The sequence below is a fragment of the Cetorhinus maximus genome, chromosome 3 (genome assembly GCF_964194155.1).
Source record: "Cetorhinus maximus chromosome 3, sCetMax3.hap1.1, whole genome shotgun sequence".
In the NCBI taxonomy this organism is placed as follows: Eukaryota; Metazoa; Chordata; class Chondrichthyes; order Lamniformes; family Cetorhinidae; genus Cetorhinus; species Cetorhinus maximus.
In genome coordinates this window covers 11,669,778-11,691,389 of record NC_135881.1, presented here as the reverse complement: position 1 = coordinate 11,691,389, position 21,612 = coordinate 11,669,778, and the positions used below count along the sequence as shown (strand labels likewise).

At 44.0% G+C, this 21,612-nt stretch overlaps 1 protein-coding gene across 1 annotated transcript in view; it reads right to left on the bottom strand.

The window, feature by feature from the left end:
* Positions 1-21,612, bottom strand: part of dlec1 (DLEC1 cilia and flagella associated protein) — a 154,150-nt gene that overhangs the window by 23,670 nt on the left and 108,868 nt on the right. Inside the window, 8 exon segments of the mRNA XM_078536422.1 lie at positions 892-1,023; positions 1,828-2,048; positions 10,997-11,067; positions 14,246-14,361; positions 15,838-15,989; positions 18,042-18,118; positions 20,918-21,109; positions 21,227-21,357. Coding sequence (XP_078392548.1) covers positions 892-1,023; positions 1,828-2,048; positions 10,997-11,067; positions 14,246-14,361; positions 15,838-15,989; positions 18,042-18,118; positions 20,918-21,109; positions 21,227-21,357 — 1,092 coding nt within the window.

The window sequence follows — 21,612 nt, the reverse complement described above, 5'->3', positions numbered from 1 at the left end:
AAACCCATCAATTGCAAACAGTCAATCAGTAAAGCAGACTAACATTCTGACTATCAACTAACTTTCTACTCTGTTGCTGTATTTCCTCATATACCATATGTCTAAATTTTCCAACAAACCTTTTATGAATCACTTTAGTGATGAATGACTTCTGAAAATCCATATGCACTTTGGCTACCGGGTTCCCTATTTCAATCCCACTTTCCTTCAACAATTCCACATTGGCTGTCATTGATTAACTTATGTATTACTAAATGGTCCTAATTTTATATTATAGTTTAAAGTCTTAATTTTAATCAAACCTGCTTGGTGAGCATGGGGGTGGGGATGATGGTTGGGGAGATGGAGGCAATGGGGCAGTTCAGGTCAGATGCCTGATTTACACCCTATCCGATTTTACAGGCAGGGTGTAAAATGGGCATCCGCTCCATTCCCACTGGATGAGTTAGGTTAAAATCAAGACTGACACGGCGGATGCTAAACTAATTGGATTACAGTTACTCTTTTTATCCATCTCTCCCTTCTGGAGAAAGCAGCATGTTCCATTGGCCACTTTCCTGTCCAAAAGCACAAGTATAAAATTTAAGGAACAATGAGAAAATTGGAACTTGAGCCCTCTGCTATCAGCCTAAGATGGGCGATCAGGGCTGGTGACAGGTGGAGATCTGCTCATTTATTTTCAGAACCAATTGCTTTTCTAGCAGCTACCTTTCCTGCCCTAGATCACCTGCGTTCTCATTTTCAATATCATTTGCCTCCATGATTGAGATAGAGAATTCTGAGGGGAGGGGGAAAGGAGTCTCATACTGACAGGACACTGGTGCTGCTTCACCGCCCTGTGCACTGTGCTGCTCTCTTTGATGGGCTCCACAGGCACCAGTATCCACTCACCACCTGTCTTGGGGTCAAGTAATATGGATAGTCTGCCGCAGTGCCCTCGTGAGCTCGTAGGGCCACAGAAATTAAAGCGTTTGTTGGCGACTCTTTTTCTTCCTCTTCTGGTTCTTCTTCCTCTTCCAGTTCCTAAAAATTAATACAATTAAAGAAAGGAAACCATTTATTTTGTGAATTGCTGCGAGAAGTCCTGAAATGTAATGTTTATATCATATTTTTAAATCAAATACTCCTAGCTCAGGTAAAGATGGGCTTGGTTTCAAAATGAAATTCCTTCGACTGTAGCCCAACAATGAAGTTCAATTAAACCCCATTTAGGAATAGGAAAAGCTTATTAAGTCAAACCTGAGATAAAACCAGCTCTGAAACTAAGCCATGCAATAACTGCCACTCAAAGTAAAATCTGAAACTTAGTTAGAGTACAAAAAGGACACCAAAGATGCACACAATCAGCACAAGATCAGCCAGAAAGGGAGATAAAACTAAAAGCTAAAATTTAGAAAGATTCTGCCCGGAACAGGTGAGGACGTGTTCAGTCTTGCTGGTTGTGATGTGGTGTTGAACATGCACTGGTGATATCCTTTAAATGTTTGTTTTGTTGTACAGGACAAAGCAGCAGGACAAATCTGTTAGTGTTAGTGTTCTGCCTTGCCTTGTCTGAATTCGGGAATGGTATTGTTCTGCACTATCTGATCTTGGCAGTGTTAGCATGTGTGCTGACCGAAGGTGGCAGTGTTAGCACGTCTTCCAGCATGGGTGGCATAAGCATCCAAGATAACCCCAAGGTTGCTGCCAGCTGACATAAGAACCAAATATTGTGAAGCAGTGGCACCAATACCCCATTAAATCAACATAAAGCATCAAATCACTCACTCCAATACACCCCACTGATCCAGTGGTTGAACACCAGGTTGTGAATAATCATATTCTTACACATTCTGCTGTCTGGAGTTCTAAAGAACTGCTCCCTACGCTGTTAGGAACAGCATCCCAGTTGAAGCTGTGTTCGCTCTCGCTGGAAGCGATGCTGCTTCCAATGATCTCATTACCGCTTTCATCCTTCAGCGGGAACTGCTGCCCATATGAAATGATCAGATCCACCAGCTGCAAGTCGTCCTTCTCTTGGTTGTATGTCTCCCAGTCCAATCGAATGTCTAGGGTTTTTAATTAAAAGAAACATCTTTAATCTAGAGTGACTTCAGGTCCATTGGTTGAAAATGCATCGCATTTAATTTCTTGCCGAATAAAGTCGATGAGGTCACACGCGAAACTGGCTCATCACAGTTCCAGGCTGCTCGCCGTGTAGGTAGTCAGGTGTGGGTTTGTGCACCCAATTACTCACATGTGTACCTGAGCTGGGGAGGTTGGATGATGTCTCAGAAGGGTCACGTTTATGTTCCTCCAAGCAGAACGTTCCCCGCCAACCCCACCACCAATAGAGAGAAAGGAGGAATACTTGGTTCAACCCGCTTAATTGCATGCATATCCCACAGCAGTAGCCACAGGGTTCTGTTCTGGAACCACTGCTGTTTATCGTGCACCACGATGATTTGGGTATAGGGCTAAAAAGAGAGGGCCTTAAAATAGGAGGCACAGTGACTAATCCTAAGGACTGAACAAAATTGCACGAGAATATTGATAAGATGGTGAAATGGGCTAAAATGTGGCAGATGGGATTCAATGTCAATAAATGTGAGTATGGTACATTTACTTTTAAAAAAAGTGACAGTCATACTTTGCATCTGGAAAAGCAGGTGGATTGTGGTCCAGGTTTGCAGATCATTGCAAGCAGTCAAGTGGGTTAAGGCCATACAAATTGATGGAATACTGAGTTTTATAGCAAGAGGTTGATGAATATAAAAGCCGAAAGGTAATGGTGAATCTACATAACAAAATAAACTTGCATTTATATAGCATCTTTAAAGTAATAAAACATACCAAGGTGCTTCACAGGAGCATTATAAAACAAAATATGATACAGAGCCATATAAAAAAATATTAGGTCAGAAAACCAAAAGCTTGGACAAAGAACAGGTATTAAGGAGTGTCTTAAAGAAGAAAAGTGAGATAGAGAGGCAGAGAGGCATAGGGAGGGTATCCCAGAGACTGGGCCTAGGCAAGTGAAGGCACGGCCACCAGTGGTGCGGAAATTAAAATTGGGGATGCTCAAGGGGACGGAATTAAAGGAATGCAGTAACCTCAGGATGTTGTAGGGCTGGAAGAGTTTACATAGATAGGGGGCAGAATTTTTCATTTGAACGTAAAATAGCACGCAGTGACATTGGGAGAGCGGCCCAATGTCATCACGTACTCGCACGATATTTTGGTCAGCGGGCACGCACTAAACTCGCAAGTGTGCCCGCCGACAATTAAGCGGGCTATTAAGCCCATTAATGGCACAATTAACTGGGATTTTTTTGCTGCCCGTCCAACATTACGGTCAACGGGCGGGCGAATCGGCCAGGCGACCGTTGCATTTTTCAGGAAACCTCATCCAAGGGCAGGATGAGGTTTCTGTCATTAAATTAAAACAAAATGTTTGTACAGAATTTTCATATTGTATATGTTCAGGTGACTTTCTGTTTCGTGGGCAGTTTTTCCCAGATTTTAAAATCTGTATTTATTGGATTTGAATTCTTCAGCTCCCTGAGGCAGCTCTCTGCCTTCAGGGAGCTTCCTGTGAGCGCTCCCCACCGCACCCGTGCTGACTTCAGTGTGTGCCCTCCCCTTGTTGTCAGCAGACATGTAAAAACCAACTTTTGGGTGGTGTTGCTGAGGGACAGCATGTAGATGCGAAATAGGAGGGGGGGCCAAGGATAGATTAACCTGAGGTAATGGTGCAGGAGTAGGAAGAGAAGCCATTGCAAGTGATTATCTGCTACAATTAGATAGATAAGAATGGGACCAGGTGAGAGCAGTCCCAACCAGCTGGACAACAATGATGAAGAAGGATGGTGTGGTCAACTGTATCAAAGGCTGCAGACAGATCAAGAAGTACAGTAAAGTATACCTTTGTCACAGATACTTAGGATGTTATTTGTGCCTTTGAAAAAAGCTGCTTCAGGACTGTGGCAGGACCAGAAACCTGACTGGAGAGATTCAAATATGGAATTCTAAGAAAGATGGTAACAGATTTGGAGGGCAACAATGTGTTCAAGGACTTTGGAGAGGAAAGGGAGGTTCGAGATGGGACAGTAGTTTGAAAGGATACTGGAGTCAACGGCTTTTTTTTTAAACGTTTTCTAGTGCTGTTGGAGCAGCAAATTAGATAGTCATGGGCCAGAATTCTTCCGTCGGTGAGTTGGGGGCAGGGCCCGCTCGCTGACGGGAAAATGACGCGGGATGACATTGGGAGGAACCCCCGATGTCATCCTGCCCCATTTAAATATTCAGGAAGGCAGGCGGACAGCGAAATCAGCTGTCCGCCCGCCGACCTGTCAATGGCCAATTGAGGCCACTGACAGGATAATTAACCCAATTAAAGGACCTGCCCGTCCAACCTTAAGGCTGGCGGGCAGGCCAGGAGCCCCAGCGGGCTTCTGATAATACATGAAACCTCACCCACCAGCGGGATGAGGTTTCATGCCTGTTTTAATAAATTTTATGTAATGTTTATTAACATGTCCCATCTCATGTGACATTGTCACATGAGGGGGACATGTTAATAATTCTTTTATTTTACTATTTTTTAGGTTTATTAAACTTTCAGCACTCTCCCTGAGACAGCACTTAGTCTCAGGGAGCAGCGCGCGAAAGAGCGCACTTTGACAGTTGGGGAATCCCTTCCCCCCCGCACAGGAAGCGCCGTCAGGCAGGCCTTAATTGGCCAGCCAACTCAAAATGGTGGTGGGGCCCGTTTCGACGGCAGAGTTCGGCGGCCCACCCGCCGCCGCCGAGCTGGAGGGGCCCGCCCGTCCATCGAGGACTAAATTCTGCCCATGATCTTAGTGACAAAAAAGTCCATGAGCTATTCGCATTTAGAACTACAGAAAAGTTACAGTACAGTAGGAGGCCATTTGGCCCATCTTGTCCATGCCAGCCCGAGGACACCCAGGTGCCCTTTCTAATCCCACCTTCCTGCACCCGGCCCATAGCCCTGCAGCTTACAGCACTTTAGATGCAGATCCAGGTACTTTTTAAAGAGTTTAAAGTTCCTGCCTCTACCACCAACTTGGGCAACGAATTCCAGACACCCACTACCCTCTGCGTAAAAAAGGTTCTTCCTCATGTCCCCCCTACACCTTCTGTCACTTATCTTGAATCTATGTCCCCTGGTTCTAGAATTCTCTACCAAGGGAAACAATTTTATCCTGTCCACTCTATCTATTCCCCTCATAATTTTGTACACCTCAATCAAGTCACCTCTCAGCCTTCTTTGTTCTAAGGAAAATAACCCCAACCTATCCAATCTCTCCTCGTAGCTACACTTTTCTAACCCTGGCAACATTCTTGTAAACCTCTTCTGCACTCTCTCCAGAGCTATTACGTCTTTCCTGTAATGTGGTGACCAGAACTGCACACAATAGTCCAGTTGTGGCCTCACCAGTGTTTTATACAATTCCAACATTATATCCTTACTTTTATATTCTATACCTCTGCCAATGAAGGAGAGCATTCCATATGCCTTCTTTACAACCTTGTCTATTTGAACTGCTGCTTTCAGGGACCTGTGTACTTGTACGCCAAGATCTTTCACTTCATCTACCCCTCTTAGTATATTCCCATTTATTTTGTAATCCCTGTAACTGTTTGATCTCCCTAAATGTATGATCTCACACTTCTCTATGTTAAAATCCATCTTCCACTTTACCGCCCGCTTCACCAACCCATCTATATCGTTTTGGAGATTATGGCTATCCTCTACACTATCCACCATTCGGCCAATCTTTGTGTCATCTGCAAATTTCCCAATCGTGCCCCCTACATTCACATCCAAATCGTTAATATATAACACAAACAGCAAGGGTCCCAACACCGAGCCCTGTGGAACACCACTTGAGACAACTTTCCATTTGTAAGGGCATCCATCGACCATTATCCTTTGTTTCCTGTTACAAAGCCAACCTTTTATCCAGTTTGCCTCATTACCCTGAATCCCATGGGCTTTTACTTTCCTGACCAATCTGCCATGTGGGACCTTGTCAAATGCCTTGCTAAAATCCATGTACACAACATCCACTGCACTACCTTCATCAACACTTCTTGTCACTTCCTCAAAGAATTCAATCAAATTTGTGAGGCAAGACCTTCCTTTAACAAATCCATGCTGACCATCCCTGACTAGTCCATGCCTTTCCACATGACAGTTAATCCTATCTCTCAGGATTGACTCTACTAATTTGCTCACCACCGATGTAAGACTAACTGGCCTATAATTGTTTGGCATTTCCTTTGATCCCTTTTTAAACAATGGAACTACGTTTGCATTTCTCCAGTCCTCTGGTACCTCCCCTGTATCTAGTGAAGATTGGAAAATCATCCTCAGAGCATCTGCTATCTCCTCCCTGACTTCCTTCAGCAGCCTCAGAAACAATCCATCTGGCCCTGGCGACTTATCAACTTTCAAGGATTTCAACCTTTCGAGTACTGCCTTTCTCTTTATGACTATCCCGTCCGATATCTCGCAGTGTTCCTCCTGGACTAATATATCTACATCCTCCCTTTCCTTTGTAAACACGAAGACAAAATATTCATTCAAAACCCTTCCCACAGCCTCTGCATCTACACATAAGTTTCCATCTTCATCTCTGATAGGTCCCAATTTCTCCTTAACTAACCTTTTAGTGTTAATGTATTGGTAAAACATCTTTGGGTTATCTTTAACTTTACTTGCTAATCCTTTTCATGCCTTCACTTTGATTTCCTTATTTCCTTTTTTACTTCGTCCCTGCACTTCCTATATTCATCTAGGCTATCTGCAGTGCTTAGTTCTTTGTGCCTATCGTACGCTTTCTTTTTCTGTTTGATCTTCCCCTGTATTCCTCTAGACAACCAGGGAGGTCTAGATTTGGCAGTACCACTCTTATCTTTGTAGGGGACATGACTACTTTGTACAATTAGGATCTCGCTTTTTAGTGCTTCCCACTGGTTTTCCACTGTTTTATCCCCCAGCAGTGCTGTCCAGTCCACCTCAGCCAAGTCCCTTCTCATTTCTGCAAAATTTGCCTTCCCCCAGTTCAAGACTTTTACTCCTGCCTTATCTCTGTCCTTTTCCATGGTAATGCTAAATCTAACTGAATTGTGATCACTTTTTGCTGAACTTATTGTATTTATAGAGTAACTTTAACAGAGTAAACTATTCCAAACTGCTTCACAAGAGTGTTGTCAAACAAAAATTTAACACAAGATATTAGGACAGATGAGGTGGATTTTAAGGAGGAGAGAGGGGGAGAGAGAATTCCAGAGCTTAGAGTCCAGATGGTTGAAAGCATGGTCTCCAGTAATAGAGTGAAGAAAATGTGGGATGCAGCCAAAGCATAGAAGCGCAGAGTCTTGGAGGTTTGCCAGGTTGGAGGAGGTTTCAGAGATAGGGAGGCAAGGACACACTTCATGTACTGCCAGTTGTTTTGGATTCCACACTATAGGGAAAATAAGGCAATAGAAAGGGTACAGCAGAGGTTCACTGGGGTGCTGTCTGGTATGAAGAAATATAACTACAAAGAATTCTTGGAAAACCAGGTTTACTTTTATTCGGAGAAGGGAGATCACAGGGTGATTTTAAAGTGGTGTTTAAAACACCACTGAGATAGGAATAGTGCAAAGGGACAGGAGTTCCTGGAATATGTTCAAGATAATTTTCTGCAGCAGTGTGTTTCCGGTCCAACAAGAGGGAAGGCGCTGTTGGACCTGGTTCTGGGGAATGAGTTGGCCCAAACTGGAGAGCTTTTAGGGGACAGTGGCCATTGTATCATAAGGTTTAGGCTGGTCATGGAGAAGGACAAGGAACAATCCAGAGCGGGGATAATTAACTGGGGGAAAGCCAACTTCGATGGGATGAGAATGCATCTGAGTCATGTGAATTGGAATCAAACATTGGCAGAAAAGACATTGGCTGAACAATGGGCCACCTCGAAAGAAAAGGTATTGCAGGCAATGTCAAGGTATATTCCCTCGAAGGGGAAAGGTAGGACAAATAAATCCAGAGCGCCCTGGATAACGAGAGAGATAGAGGTAAAGATGAAAAGAAGGAAGGGCGTGTACGACAGATGTCAGGTAGAAAATACCATGAAGAATTAGGCTGAATACAGAAGGGCTACAGGGGAAGTGAAAAAATAAGAACAAGGAGAGAGGATGAAAAGAGACTGGCAGCTAATATAAAAGGGAACCCCAAGATCTTCTATAAGCATATAAATAATAAGAGGGTGGTAAAAGCAAAAGTATGGCTGATTAGGGATAAAAAAGGGGACTTGCATGTGGAGGCAGGAGAAATAGCAGAGGCATTAAACAAGTATTTTGCATCTGTCTTTACAAAGGAAGAAGATGCTACCCAGGCTGAGGTGAGAGGGGAGGTAACTGGTACACTAGAAGGATTTACAGTTGAGAAGGAGGAGGTTTTAGAAAGGCTATCTTTACTCAAAATAGATAAGGCACTAAGACTGGACGAGATGTATCCAAGGGTACTGAGGGAAGTGAGAGTGGAAATTTCAGAGGCACTAGTGTTAATCTTTTAATCTTCCTTAGACACAGGGATGGTGCCAGAGGACTGGAGAATTGCGAATGTTACACCCTTGTTTGAAAAGGGCGCAAGGATAAAGCCAGCATTACAGACCAGTCAGTAATCAATATTCACTTAGACAAGTGTAGGATAATTAAGGAAAGCCAGCATGGATTCATTAAGGGAAAGTCATGTTGGACTAACTTGCTGGAGTATTTTGAGGGGGTAATAGAGAAGCTTGATAAGGGCAATGCTGTTGATGTAATGTATATGGATTTTCAAAAGGCATTTGATACAGTGCCACACAACAGACTTGTGAGCAAAATTCTAGCTCATAGAATAAAAGGGAAAGTAGACACTTAAATAAGAAATTGACTGAGTGACAGGGAACAAAGAGTAGTGATTAATAGATGTTTTTCAGATTGAACTTCAAAAGGACATAGGCATATTGGTGGACTGGGCAGACAAGTGGCAGATGAAGTTCAATGCAGAGAAGTGTGAGGTGATTAATTTTGGCAGGAAAAGTATGGAGAGACAGTATAAAATTAAAGGGAGAAACTTTAAAGGAGGTGCAGGAACAGAGGGACCTCAGTGCATATGTACTGCTAGGAACTAGATATTGTTTAAGTTGTATTGGTATTTGTGGGTGTTAGGAATTAGCTATGACTTTAAGTCAGTTTCCAATGATTGAGGGGACCAGGAGGAGGGGAAGTAGATATAAGATTAAATGTAAGAGATTCGCGACAGCGGGCAGGAGCAGCTTTTATTTTTTTTAGAGAGGATTGTAAAGCTGAGGAATGTGGCCAGTAATTGAAACAGAGACCCTAGTCAACAATTATGAAATAGGTAGGAAGGAAAGAAGGATAAGGGGAACAGGAAACACAGAATTAGAATCACTGTCCTTGTGCTTGATAGACATCTATATGGACTGGTTGAACAGCCTGTTTTCATGCTGTAATTTCTATGTAATACAGTAACTGAGCTAGTATAAGGAGAGATGTTGTGTAGTGGACATGTCACTCGACTAGTAATCCAGGCTAATGCTCTGAAGAACACAGGTGCAAATCTCACCACAGCAGCTGGTGAAATTTAACTTCAATTAATAAATCTGGAATATAAAACTAGTTTCAGTAATGGTGACCATGAAACTCTCGTTGATTGTTGTAAAAATCCATCTGGTTCACGAATGCCCCTTTAGGGAAGGAAATCTGCCATCCTTACCTGGTCTGGCCTACATGTGTCTCCAGATCCACAGCAATGTGGTTGATTTTTAACTGCCCATGAAATGCCCTAGCAAGCCACTCACAAACACAAGAAATAGGAGCCGAAGTAGACCTTATGGCCCATCGAACCTGCTCTGCCATTCAATATGATCATGGCTGATCTTGGGCTTCAACTCCATGGGTGGAATTTTATGGCCCCATCACAGCGGAGGTGAGGCAGGAAAATATGACAATCTGTTCAAACCTCCCTTGACTTTGGTGGTACCGGAAAATCCGGCAGGAGGGACAGTAAAATTACCCCCAATTTTCCTGCGCGTTCCCCATATCCTTTAATTCCCTGAGAGACCAAAATACCATCTATCCCAGCTTTAAATGTATTGAACAATGGAGCATCCACAGCCCTCTGACGCAGAGAGTTTCAAAGATTTACAACCCTTTGAATGAAGTAATTTCTCCTCATCTCAGTCCTAGATAGGCGGTACTTTGTCCTGAGACTGTGCCCTGTTTTTTAGATTCCCTCACCAGCGGAAACAATCTCTCAGTGTCTACCCTATCAAGGCTTTTCAGAATTTTGTAGGTTTCCATGAGATTGCCTCTCATTCTTCTAAACTCCAGAGAATGTAAACCCAATTTACTCAGCATTTCATCATAGGGAAACCCCCCCATCCCAGGGACTAATCTAGTGAACCTTCGCTGTACCGCCTCCAATGCAAGTATATCCTTCCTTAAATGTGGATACCAAAGCTGCACACAGTATTCCAGATGTGGTTTCACCAAAACCCTGCAATAATTGTAGCAAGGCTTCTTTATTCTTGTACTCCAATCCCTTTGTAATAAAGGCCAATGTGCCATTTGCCGTCCTAATTTCTCAGTTCAAGACAATTAGGGACGGGCAACAAATGTTGGCCTGATTGTGATGCCCACATCCCATAAAAGAATAAAGAAAAATACACACACTAGCTTCATTAAGACAGCCATCAACATCTGCCCTTTACAAACTCAACCATCTACACACTGGTCTTGCCAACTAAACCATCTATGAACCCAGCTAATTATTAACTGAGCCACCTACATCTGGCTTTGTTAAACTCAGCTATCTCCCCACTACTGAGCCCAGAAGAGCTACCATTCCAGATTCCCAAGCCTGATGATGCTTCTACTGATGTTGAACAAATTCACGGTTATGACTCTGTGGAAGAAAGAAATGGCAAGTTGCAAGACCTACCGTAGGGACCTGTATTGATGAGCCGTAGAGAACGAAACACTGTGTCACCTCCAGAGATATGGGTACCAAACCTGGAAAACAAAATGTTAGGTCAAGCCCTTCTCATGATGAGGTATTAGCAGTTTAACAATGTGCTAATGTCATGCAGAAGATACTTCAGCAACATAACAACTTGCATTTGTATAGTGTCTTTAGCGTAATAAAACGTCCCAAGGAACTTCACAGGGGCATATAAAACAAAGTATGATACCGAGTCATATTTAGGCAGATGGCCAAAAGCTTGGCCAAAGAGATAGGTGTAAAAGAGCCTCTAGTGGCCATTCGTGTATTTATGTATCAATGAAAAAATGGACTAAACCAGTCTCACTGTTACCAACTACCATGCTGTATATATGAGTGATTTTGTCTGGAAAGACATGACAGTAGGTTTTACAAAATGTCTTCAGGACAAAAAGCAAGGAAGAGATGAGGAAAGGTCAAGCGAGTGTATTCCACAGCTTGAGGCCGAAGAAACTGAAGGTGCGGCCACCAATGGTGCAGCAATTAAAATCCGGAATGCACAAGAATTAGAGGAGCATAGATATCTCGGAGTGATGTGGGGCTTGAGGACATTACAAGTAGGCGGGGTGAGTCTATGGAGGGATTTGAAATAAGAATGAGAATAAGCAGTCTGATAACTTAGCAACAATGGAGGAATCAAGAGAGGAGGTAGAGCTAGTTGTCGTTAGCACACCAGTGAAAACGAGAACTGTGCTTTCGGATGATGTTGTCAAGGGGAAACATGTAGGTGAGAAATAGGAGTGGGCCAAGGATAGCTCCTTGGGGAACACCTGAGGTAACAGTGTGGGAGCAGGAAGAGAAGCCATTGCAACTGATTCTGTGGCTCCGATTAGATATTTAAGAATGCAACCAGGTGACAGCAGTCCCATCCAGCTGAACAACAGTGGAGAGGCATTGGAGTAAGATGGTGTGGTCAAACATGTTGTTAGAAATTAGAGATAGTTTAAATAAATTATATTTGTATTGGTGGGTGTTAGGAATGAGTTTTAGTTTTAAGTTTAAGTTTAATTTGTGTTTCTGTATTAATGTGTTAAGAAAGGGGGAACTTGAGTTTAGTTTCACTTTAAAAGATGCTTGCATTTTGACGAGGTTTTATGACTCTTGAGGGGAAGTTAAAACAAACACAGTAGAAAAAAACTTTGCTGTTGCAACAGGGGATCAGAGAGAGGGACCCACAGAACAGAGAAAAACAAAAAAATTGTTTTTTAGTTCAGTTGGAAGCAAGTGCCAGGAGAAGCTGAACACAGGAAGAATGAAAAGTCCCAAAACCAGGGAGTGGAACAAAAGAAAGGTCACAGGAAGACAGTGAAGTCAAGGGAGAAGAACAGGAATCTGAATAAGATCCTGGTCAGTGGAAGTGAAAGCAAGGAGCAGAGAGGAAGGCTTCAAGCTTAAAGGGAGAAAGCTGCAGGATGCAGACTTAAAGAAAAATAGGCTTGCGAGAAGCCAGAAGATCCAAGGAGACAGCCAAATCTCTGTAACTCTTTACTATGAGCATGTGAAACAGTGGTGTTCTGTTGGCTTGGCTGAGTATCTGAGAGAGAGTGCGTGGAATACAAAGTTTGAATGTATGTGGCGATCCAAAGGAAAGGAACACCAGAAGAAGTGTTCAAAGCCCTAGAGGTGGACCTTTGTGGAAGGTATCCAAGAGAGAGCATCGTTTGGGAGAAGGTTCCAAAGCGGGTACTTTGAGAGTGGAGATTGGAAACCCTCATATGAAAGACGGAGTTTAGTGAGACTGGTTGGCTCATGTTTTGACAAGCGCCTGGGGAGAGTTGATGAGAAATCCAAAGCATCTGGTTGGGGTGGCATCTGTCACTTGGTTTCAGAGTGTGGTGTGCCTGACCACAGGTTGCCTATTGGTTTACATATACAGTGTACTTACTGTGAACATTAGAGTTTAAGATAGTTTTTGTAACTTGTGTTATCCTTACGGATCTGTATATATCTGTAAAAGTATAGTTGTGGGTGAAGGAGTATTGTAATATAGTTGATCTTTTCTTGTTAATAATAAATGTTTTATTCTTTTGTTAAAAGTTGACTCCTGTGACTCCGTTCAGTAGCTACCTTCCACTTTCCTGAACAAAAAGCAAAAGTTAAGATCTATCAAGCTGGTCTCCACTCTGGGATCAGGTTTTTCCAGTAGTAACATCAGCTAGGATCATAATAATGTCAAAGGCAGATCGAGAGAACCAGAAGGAAGAGTTTACCTTTGCTACAGTCACATAAGGAAGATGGTGGCATAGTGGTAACGTCACTAGGCTAGTAATCCAGTGGCCTAGGCTAATGGTCTGAGGACACCTGTTCAAATCCTATTGCAACAGCTGGCGGAGTTTAAATTCAATTAATAAAATCTGGAATTTAAAGCTAGTCTCAGTAATAGCGACCATGAAACTATCATTGATTGTCGAAAAAGTCCACCTGGTTCACTAATGTCTTTTAGGGAAGGAAATCTGCCGTCCTTACCTGGTCTGGGCTACATGTGACTGCAGGTCCACAGGAATATGGTTAACTCTTAATTACTGTCAGAAATGACCTAGCAATCCACTCAGTTCAAGGGCAATTAGAGATGAGCAACAAATGCCAGCCTTGCCAGCGACGGCTACATCCCATGAAAAGTCATAAGAGGTTTCACTCTTCCTTATTTTACCATCCATTGGTGTAGTGCGAGCTGAATATTTGCATAGAAATACATGAGAGCTACAGAATGGAGATTGGCAATTTGGTCCAATCAGCCCTTGTCAGAGTATTCCCTCCATGTAAACAAATTATTCCGATCACATTTACCGTCCCTGTGCCTATGGGGCTTCAACTCCTTTTCATTCATCCACTTGTCCAATATAACCTTGAATATTGATGTAGTTTTTGCCTCATTGTAAATGTGAGCTCCACAGCCCCACAACACTCTGTGTGTGCAGAAGTTTCTCTTCCTTTCTGTTCTAACTCTCTTACATTTAGTGTTGTACCTATGGCCGGGCCTCTGCCAATATATGTGGGGCTGGGGTACTGGGAGATGAGCATTACCTGTCTCTGCTGCAGCCTGACTTATCTGTCAGAACCTTCATTGCTCATTGCTCCTTTTCCTCTTCCTCCAGGAAAAAAAGCAAAGCGGGGGGGGTCACCATTGGAAAATCCATCGTCCCAATATCAAGGATGTACCAAAATAATTACATTCAAGAATCCTGGTACCTGACCACAGGGCCTTGCATCTGATTGTCCTTCTGTGGTCCTAGAACCTTGAAGTAGAGTGGAACACCTTTAACAGACAACTTCATCAGGACATTGGTAGGCTTGAGCTTTTCAACCTAACAGAACAATGAAAATCAATGGTACACAGGTACATTGGATATAAATACAAAATAAACAGTAAATTCACATTGCATCTCTACAGTCTCCAGGATATCCATGGAGGAAAACAACCAAAATATTAATTAATAATAACAGAAAATATACTTAAAATAGAAACGATCAAGGCTGATACTCCAATGTAGTACTGAGGGAGCATTGCACTTTTGGAACTGCTGGCTTTCTGATGAGACCCCATCTGTCTGCTTGGGTGGGTGCAAAAGACCTCATGGTACTATTTTAAGAAGAGCTGGGGAATTATCCCTGTTGTCTTTGCCAAAATTTATCCCTCAAATAACATCAGAAAAACAGATTATCTGGTCATTATCACATCGCTGTTTGTGGGAACTTGCTGTGCGTACTTAGTTTCCATGTTTCCTACATTTCAGCAGTGACTACAGTTCATTGGCCGAAAAGGGCTTTGAGACTTCCAGGGGTCCAGGCTGCTGCTGGAAAATGTGCAAGGAGGAATATTTTCAGGTTTGACCAGTTCCTCGCACAGCCGAATAGCCTCTGGACTTACGCTGCTTAGGGAATTGCAGCCAGTGACTGTGGACCTGTACCTCAGCCTGGACCTTTAAGCGAGAAAGAAAACAGAAATTGGAAAGGAAAAGATTACAGACTCTTGAACAGATCCCTCTTTCTTAAATGGTTGATAGTACTTGTTAGAGTCACATTTTAAAAAATTTATTCTTTCATGGGATGTGGATGTTGCTGTCAAGGCCAGCATTCATTGCACATCCCTGATTGCCCTTGAATTGAGTGGCTTGCTAGGCCATTTCAGAGGGCAGCTCATCATCATAACCACATTGCTGTGGGTCTGGAGTCTCATGTAGGCCAGGCTAGGTAAGGATGGCAGATTGCCCTCCCTAAAGGACATTAGTGAACCAGATGGGTTTTCACATCCTCCAGTTAGTTACCTTCCTTTACACTAGAGACTGCGAGTGATATTAAGGTTATACTGAGAGCTTGGATCTGTAAAGCATTTCCACTGTATGCCATTATATAAGTTACTACTGGTCCCTTAAAAACATGATTGACAAATGACATTTCCAACCATGAAAGATTGAGCAGGCTGGGCCTCTTTACTTTCAAAAAGTGAAGGATGAGGATTGACTTGATAGGGTAGATATAGAGATGTTTCTCTTTTGTGGGGGTTCAAAACTACAGGCCATAAATGTAAGATAGTCATGAATAAATCCAATAAGGAATTCAGAAGAAAGTCCTGCACTCGGAGAGTGGGTAGAATGTGGAAAACGTGACCTTAAAGAGCGATTGAGGCGAATAGCATTGGTGTACTCTAAGGGGAAGTTAGATAAGTATGTGCTGAAGAGGCTTGTGTTGAGTAAAAAACCGGCATTGACATGTTGAGCCAAATGGCATGTTTCTGTACTGTAAATTCTATATAAAGGACAATGGAGAAAGGAAACACCAACTCTGCAAACGAGATAATCGCTGTAGTCTCCCCACATGTTGGCAAAGGCCGTAATTTCAATTGCCTGCTGCTGGAATGGCCCCAAGGTCCCCGCATTCGGCTGGACAACAAACGCTGCACCCTTCCTGTGACAGAGCAGTGCATCCGCAAATTCTGTGAGAGGAGGAGGAGGAGAAGGAAAAGTTAAAACATCTGGAAGGAGTATGCAGCAAATGTTTCCACAACTGAGATCCAGTCCAGGACTTGAACACATAATTTAGACTGGCACGACCAGAACAGGACTGAGGGAGTGCTGCACTGTTGGAGGTATTGTCCTTCAGATAAGACTATACTGAGGTCTTGTCTGCCCCCCTCAGGTGGAAGTAAAAGATCCCACAGTAATAATTTGAGGAAGAGCAGGGTTTACAGTCTCATCTGAAAGATGGCATCCCCAACAGTACAGAACTCCCTCAGTACTGCACTGAAGTGTCAGCCTAGCTTTTTATGCTCAAAACTTTGGGGTGGCATTGAACCCATGGCTTTCTGACTCAGGCAAGAACCGGCAGGCAGCAAGCCAGGTGACCGTCAAAGCCAGAGTCTACATGTCCCAACAAAGGAGCTGGGAGACCATCAGAGCCAGAGCTCCTTTCCAACGAAGGAACCATCAGGATGAAAAGTCATGGCTAAAATGACCACCACCCACCCACCACAAGCCCCCCCACCCATCCCTCCATACCAATGGCCCTATCAATGGTAGATCTCTTAATTCTCAAATTTGCAGAAGGTGTCTGAGAGCACCGCCATACTGAAGTGCCATCATGATTGTCTTTCTGCCTCTCACTGGGCCTCCCACCTCAGGAACCCGTCTGCCATCTTTAATAGGGCAGCCAATGTGTAGGCGGTCCATTGGGAGGTATTGGCCCATTAGCCAACATGCAGATGGCCCATTAGGACATTGCCCTCCGGAAGGCTGAACCAGCGGATGCCCTGACGATTTACATTCACTCGGGGACCTTACAGCATCCCAACGTCAGAGTCCTAACCTGCCCGCCAGAAAATTCAGCCCAAAGAGCTCAACTTTCACAGAACTTCTGAACTGAACTTGCAGGGCTGCAACCAGTAAGTGTGGAGCACAGATGCTGAAGCTGTTTGGCATATCTATGTACTTTGTGTGGTAGTGACATGTTACACCTGAGAGAAGCAGAGAATGTGGAACATTAACAAGCTCTTTGCAATAGTACTGTGGAATCTTTCTGTATCCAGCTCAGAGGTCAGTCAGAGCCTCGGTTTAGAATCTCATCTAAAAGATGTTGCAGCGCTCATGGGAGTAGGCCATTCGGCCTGTTGAGCCTGCTTCGCCATTCAAACAGATCATGGCTGATAATCTACCTCTGTGCCATTTTTCCCCACCGTCCCCATATCCCTTGATGTCATTAGCATCCAGAAATCTATCAATCTCTGTCTTGAACATGCTCCCTTACTACCAGCCTATGTTATGAGCTTAATGTTATTGCGTTACCTTAGCTCAGCCTGTACTGCTCTCAACGTTGGATAAGAAGGTTGTAGAATTAAGCCCCACATAAAAGATTTGAACATACAAAGAATGTGAAGATATGAACAAGGAAGAGTCATACTGGACTCAAAACGTCAACTCTGTTTCTCTTTCCACTGATGCTGCCAGACCTGCTGAGTTTTCCCAGCACTTCTGTTTTTGTGTGCTTGAACATATAAACTGAGCCGACACTTCAGTACAAAACTGAAGGAAATTTTCCTTCACAGGAGGCATCAGACTGAGGTCCGGTCTGCCTGCTTAAGTGGATGTTAAAGATTCCATAGTATTATTTGAAGATCAGGAAGTTCTCCTGGTGGCCTGGTCAATTTCCCTCATCAATCAACATAATCAAAAACAGATCAACTGGTCATTGCTGTTTGTGCAGAATCATATAAAAACATGCAGCAATGGAGGAGGCCATTCAGCCCATCCTGCCTGTGCTGGCTATCTGAAAAAGCTGCTGATTAGTCCCAGACTGGCTGCTAAATTTGCCAAAACAGTCACTGCACTTCAAAATAATTCCATTCTGCTGAAGCAAGTCACAACATATAGCATTTCTTTGCTTTTCTATTTACAGTCCATGGTATATTCCGGCAGGCTTTATCTTGAGGAACTGACTCCTGATACTTTTAATGGCACATTTGCAGCGAGGGTATAATGCCTTGTGTTCTTACCACGTTGTAGTTGGCTCGGTGACTTGCTTGCACCTCCTGTAAGGGTCACCGTTCTCTTGAGAAGAGGTGTTCTAGAGCTTTAGTGTGAGAGCAGAATAGAGAGTTATCCTTCCAATGTGCTATAGAATATACACGATTGTTGAAAATCACAGGAATGTTAATGGTAAATGGGAATATTTTAGTCACCTGTACTGGTAGCCCCTTATGTGGCTCAGTGTCAAGTTTTGTTTGATAATCACTCCGGTGAAGACCAGGGGATGTTTTACTGCATTAAAGGCGCTATGTAAATGCAAGTTGTTTTGTTGGAGGTTGAGTTAGTGGTGGGTTTTGAAGAATGTCTTTTAAAGGAGAAGATGAGAAGATGAGAAGGCAAAGGCATAGATGAGAATTTCATAGCGGTTAGGCGGCGGTAGAGGCGGATGGAAGTAGGTGGTCTTTGAGGTGGAGGAGCTAAGGGGCCAGAAGCACAGCTTAGAGTCAAGTATAATATTGCATTTGCAAATTGCAGTCTGTGACTGACTATGGAGTGAGACAGAGCGAATAGCGAGGATTATGGAAATGGTAGTGGGGGCTGAAGACAATGGACAGAATTGTCCTAGATTTGCACTAAGTGCGGTAGCGGGCAGGAAGTAGGATGTTTTACCTGCTGGCTGCAATAGCAGGTTTTTGCGCTGTATTGTTCAAATTCCACCTCATTAATTATGCATTCCTGGGAAACACGCTGGGTTGCTGGCAGGGCATTCTCTGATTTGACCGCCCCGCCGTCAGCTCAGTCCTTCAGTAAACTGGGTGCCATATTTAAAGGCCACCCATGCAAAGAGCTGGCAGTTTTCAAGGGATAGAAAGTTGCTGGGAACTGATTGCTGCCAAAGGAAGGAACATGCTGCCCCCAAATTTAGCAACGCCTCCCTGAAGTACCTACTGGATGCAGTGGAGACATGCTGCTATGTCCTCTACCCCCACTCTGGGTGAAGACCAGCAAGCAAGGTCACCAATCCAGCATGGGAGGCAGTGGCAGGGGTGGTCAGCACCAACGCCCTGCAAAAGGCAGCCACCCAGTGCAGGAAGAGGATGAATGGTCTCAACCGTTCCATCATGGTAAGTCACTCTTCTCATCCCTCTCAACTCACACACTCACAAACCCATCACACATCCACAGGGATCTCACATCTCGAGGGACAACACCACTAACTCTCACACACACCCTCACATCTCCATCAGGCTCATATCCTCTGGAGCTTGGGTCCTCATCCCGTCCATGGCCCTGCTCACCACACAAACATTCCATGCACAGCCATGACCATGAGAATCCACCCAGCGTGCGATGCACGTGTTCCTCCAGGGTCCGGTAGCTGCAGGGTTTCAGCATCTTCTGCTCCTCGGATGTCCGCACTGTGAGCAAGGCCCTAACGGTAAGTGCCGACTTCTGCACGTCATACTTGTCAACACGTGTTCTGGGCCAGTGTGTTTTCCCGCCGACGTGGGCGGTAAATATGACGTGGGGAGATGATTCTGGCAAACAGGGCTTATAATGAGATGCAGATGTATTAAAATGACATTCCCGACATGCGGCAGCAGGAAAAGCAGCCCGACACTGACGGGTGGAGCGGATGATCGCAAATTGGATTCATGACGTCGTGAAACCAACTTTTGGCCTTCCCGCCATATTGTCCGCTCATGCCCACCCTGAGGCCTGACACCAAAGGGGACAGAAAATTCCAGCCTATGGCTTAGGTCTGCCCAGTGTTAATCTGAAGTCAGTTCCAGCTCATCCAAGGTTAGATGACAACAGAGAGGTAGCGGAGCAGTTAAGCAAGGACTGAGCAGAAGCTGACCCACATCTGTGGAGAATGGCCTAAATGTCAACAGGCAGATGGGGAAGAGAAGGGGAATGTTTGAACTTTGTGGTATCCTGAGATGATGTTGCAAGGGAGGGAACAGGGGTCATTGCTAGAAATGCTCTTGCAACATCCAGACTGGTAAGACAGGAATCAAGCAAGGGCAGTTTCCCCCACCTATCGCTGAGCTAGTCAACAAAGGAAGCATTGGAGGTTGATGGTCTGGATGCCTTTGTTCAAGGTGGCAGACAGGTAAAGAAGGATAAGGAGGGATAGATAACACATTGTAGTCGTAGTTACAGAAAATGTTGTTCATGATTTTGTTTCGGACCATTTCAATACAGTGGGAAAACTGGGAACCTGACTTGAAAGGTTTAAATGGGGAGTTGCTGGAGAGACGTGCACGGATTCGGGAGATGACAAAAGGTTTAAGACGTCGGAGAAGGACGGGAGGTTAGTGATGGTTGCAAGGACAGGGAGGTGGAGGCCGAGGTTTGTTTTTTTTGATGAGAGGATTTGTAAAGGGGAGGGTCGTCCCTAAAGGAAGGCAACCATTTACAATTAAGCTCATATGGGAGCCAGGAAGGGAAGTTTGGTGTTCAGGAATTTAGTGGGAATGGGGCAAGGAAGCAGAAGGGAGGGTCTCAAAATCGATGTGAACCTGGAAAGGGCATGTGTGGCTGAATATCAATCCTGGACAACAGTCCTAGAATAAAAAAAATCATAACATTCATCAGCTATAGATGTGCTACAATGTTGGAGCAAAGAAAATTGGGCACGCACAAGAGGCCAGGGGCACTGAGATCTTGGAGGGTTACTGAAGATTATACATAAGAGATTTAGCATAGACAGCAGGGAATTTTTTTTAACAGACGGGGCTCTCATTAAAGTAGAAACCATGTTAATATTACTGCTCGTGTCAAGAATAAGGACCAGCACAGGCTGTGTTGTGATTTCTATGTAATTCTATTTCACTAATTAGATGAGTCCAGCTCTGGATGAGCAGCACTGAAAATAGACCCCGAGTGTGCTACTTACTGACTGCTCGACTGGCTACTCGACTGACTGGCTAACAGCCTGCTGCTTGAAGGAGGCACTGGAGGGCAGCTGCTGAAGTACTCCACTTCCAGGTTGAATGGTGCTGGAATGGCAGTGTTGTTGGTGATCAGCAACTGCTTCTTCGTTGTGCTGTTCACCATCATGTCCCTGAAGTCCAGAAGTAGCTTGTCACTGCATAAAGAAGACACTGTAGGGTTAAGATTGCACTTTGCAAAAATTGTACCGGTTCGGCAAATTATGAACTAAAAAGCAGCAGCGAGGTGGTGTGGTCATGCATCTAGGGTTTACCTCTCCTCGGCGCTGTCAGCAGGAAGGCTGTAAGTGACATTCAGGTCCTTTGGTTTAGCCAGTATCTCCAACAGAAGTGGTTCTTTCATCTCCTCTACTGTGCATGGGAGTGTCACACCGCTCAGTTCATGCTGAAAGGAAGCATCACATAACTCAAAGGCAACAGTATTTGGTCTAATACCCGGAGGCTGAAGACATAGACCAGGAAATCCACAATGACATGAAAACCTAATTCAATCCAATTATATGCGTACCTTAAAATCCAACAGGTAGGTTGCTGTCCATCATGGGTTTTATAGCCTGTGAACCTGAAACTATAAATAGGCCTGCCAATATTCCAGGATTGTCCTGGAGTCTTCAGGAATTGAAGATTAATCTCCAGACAC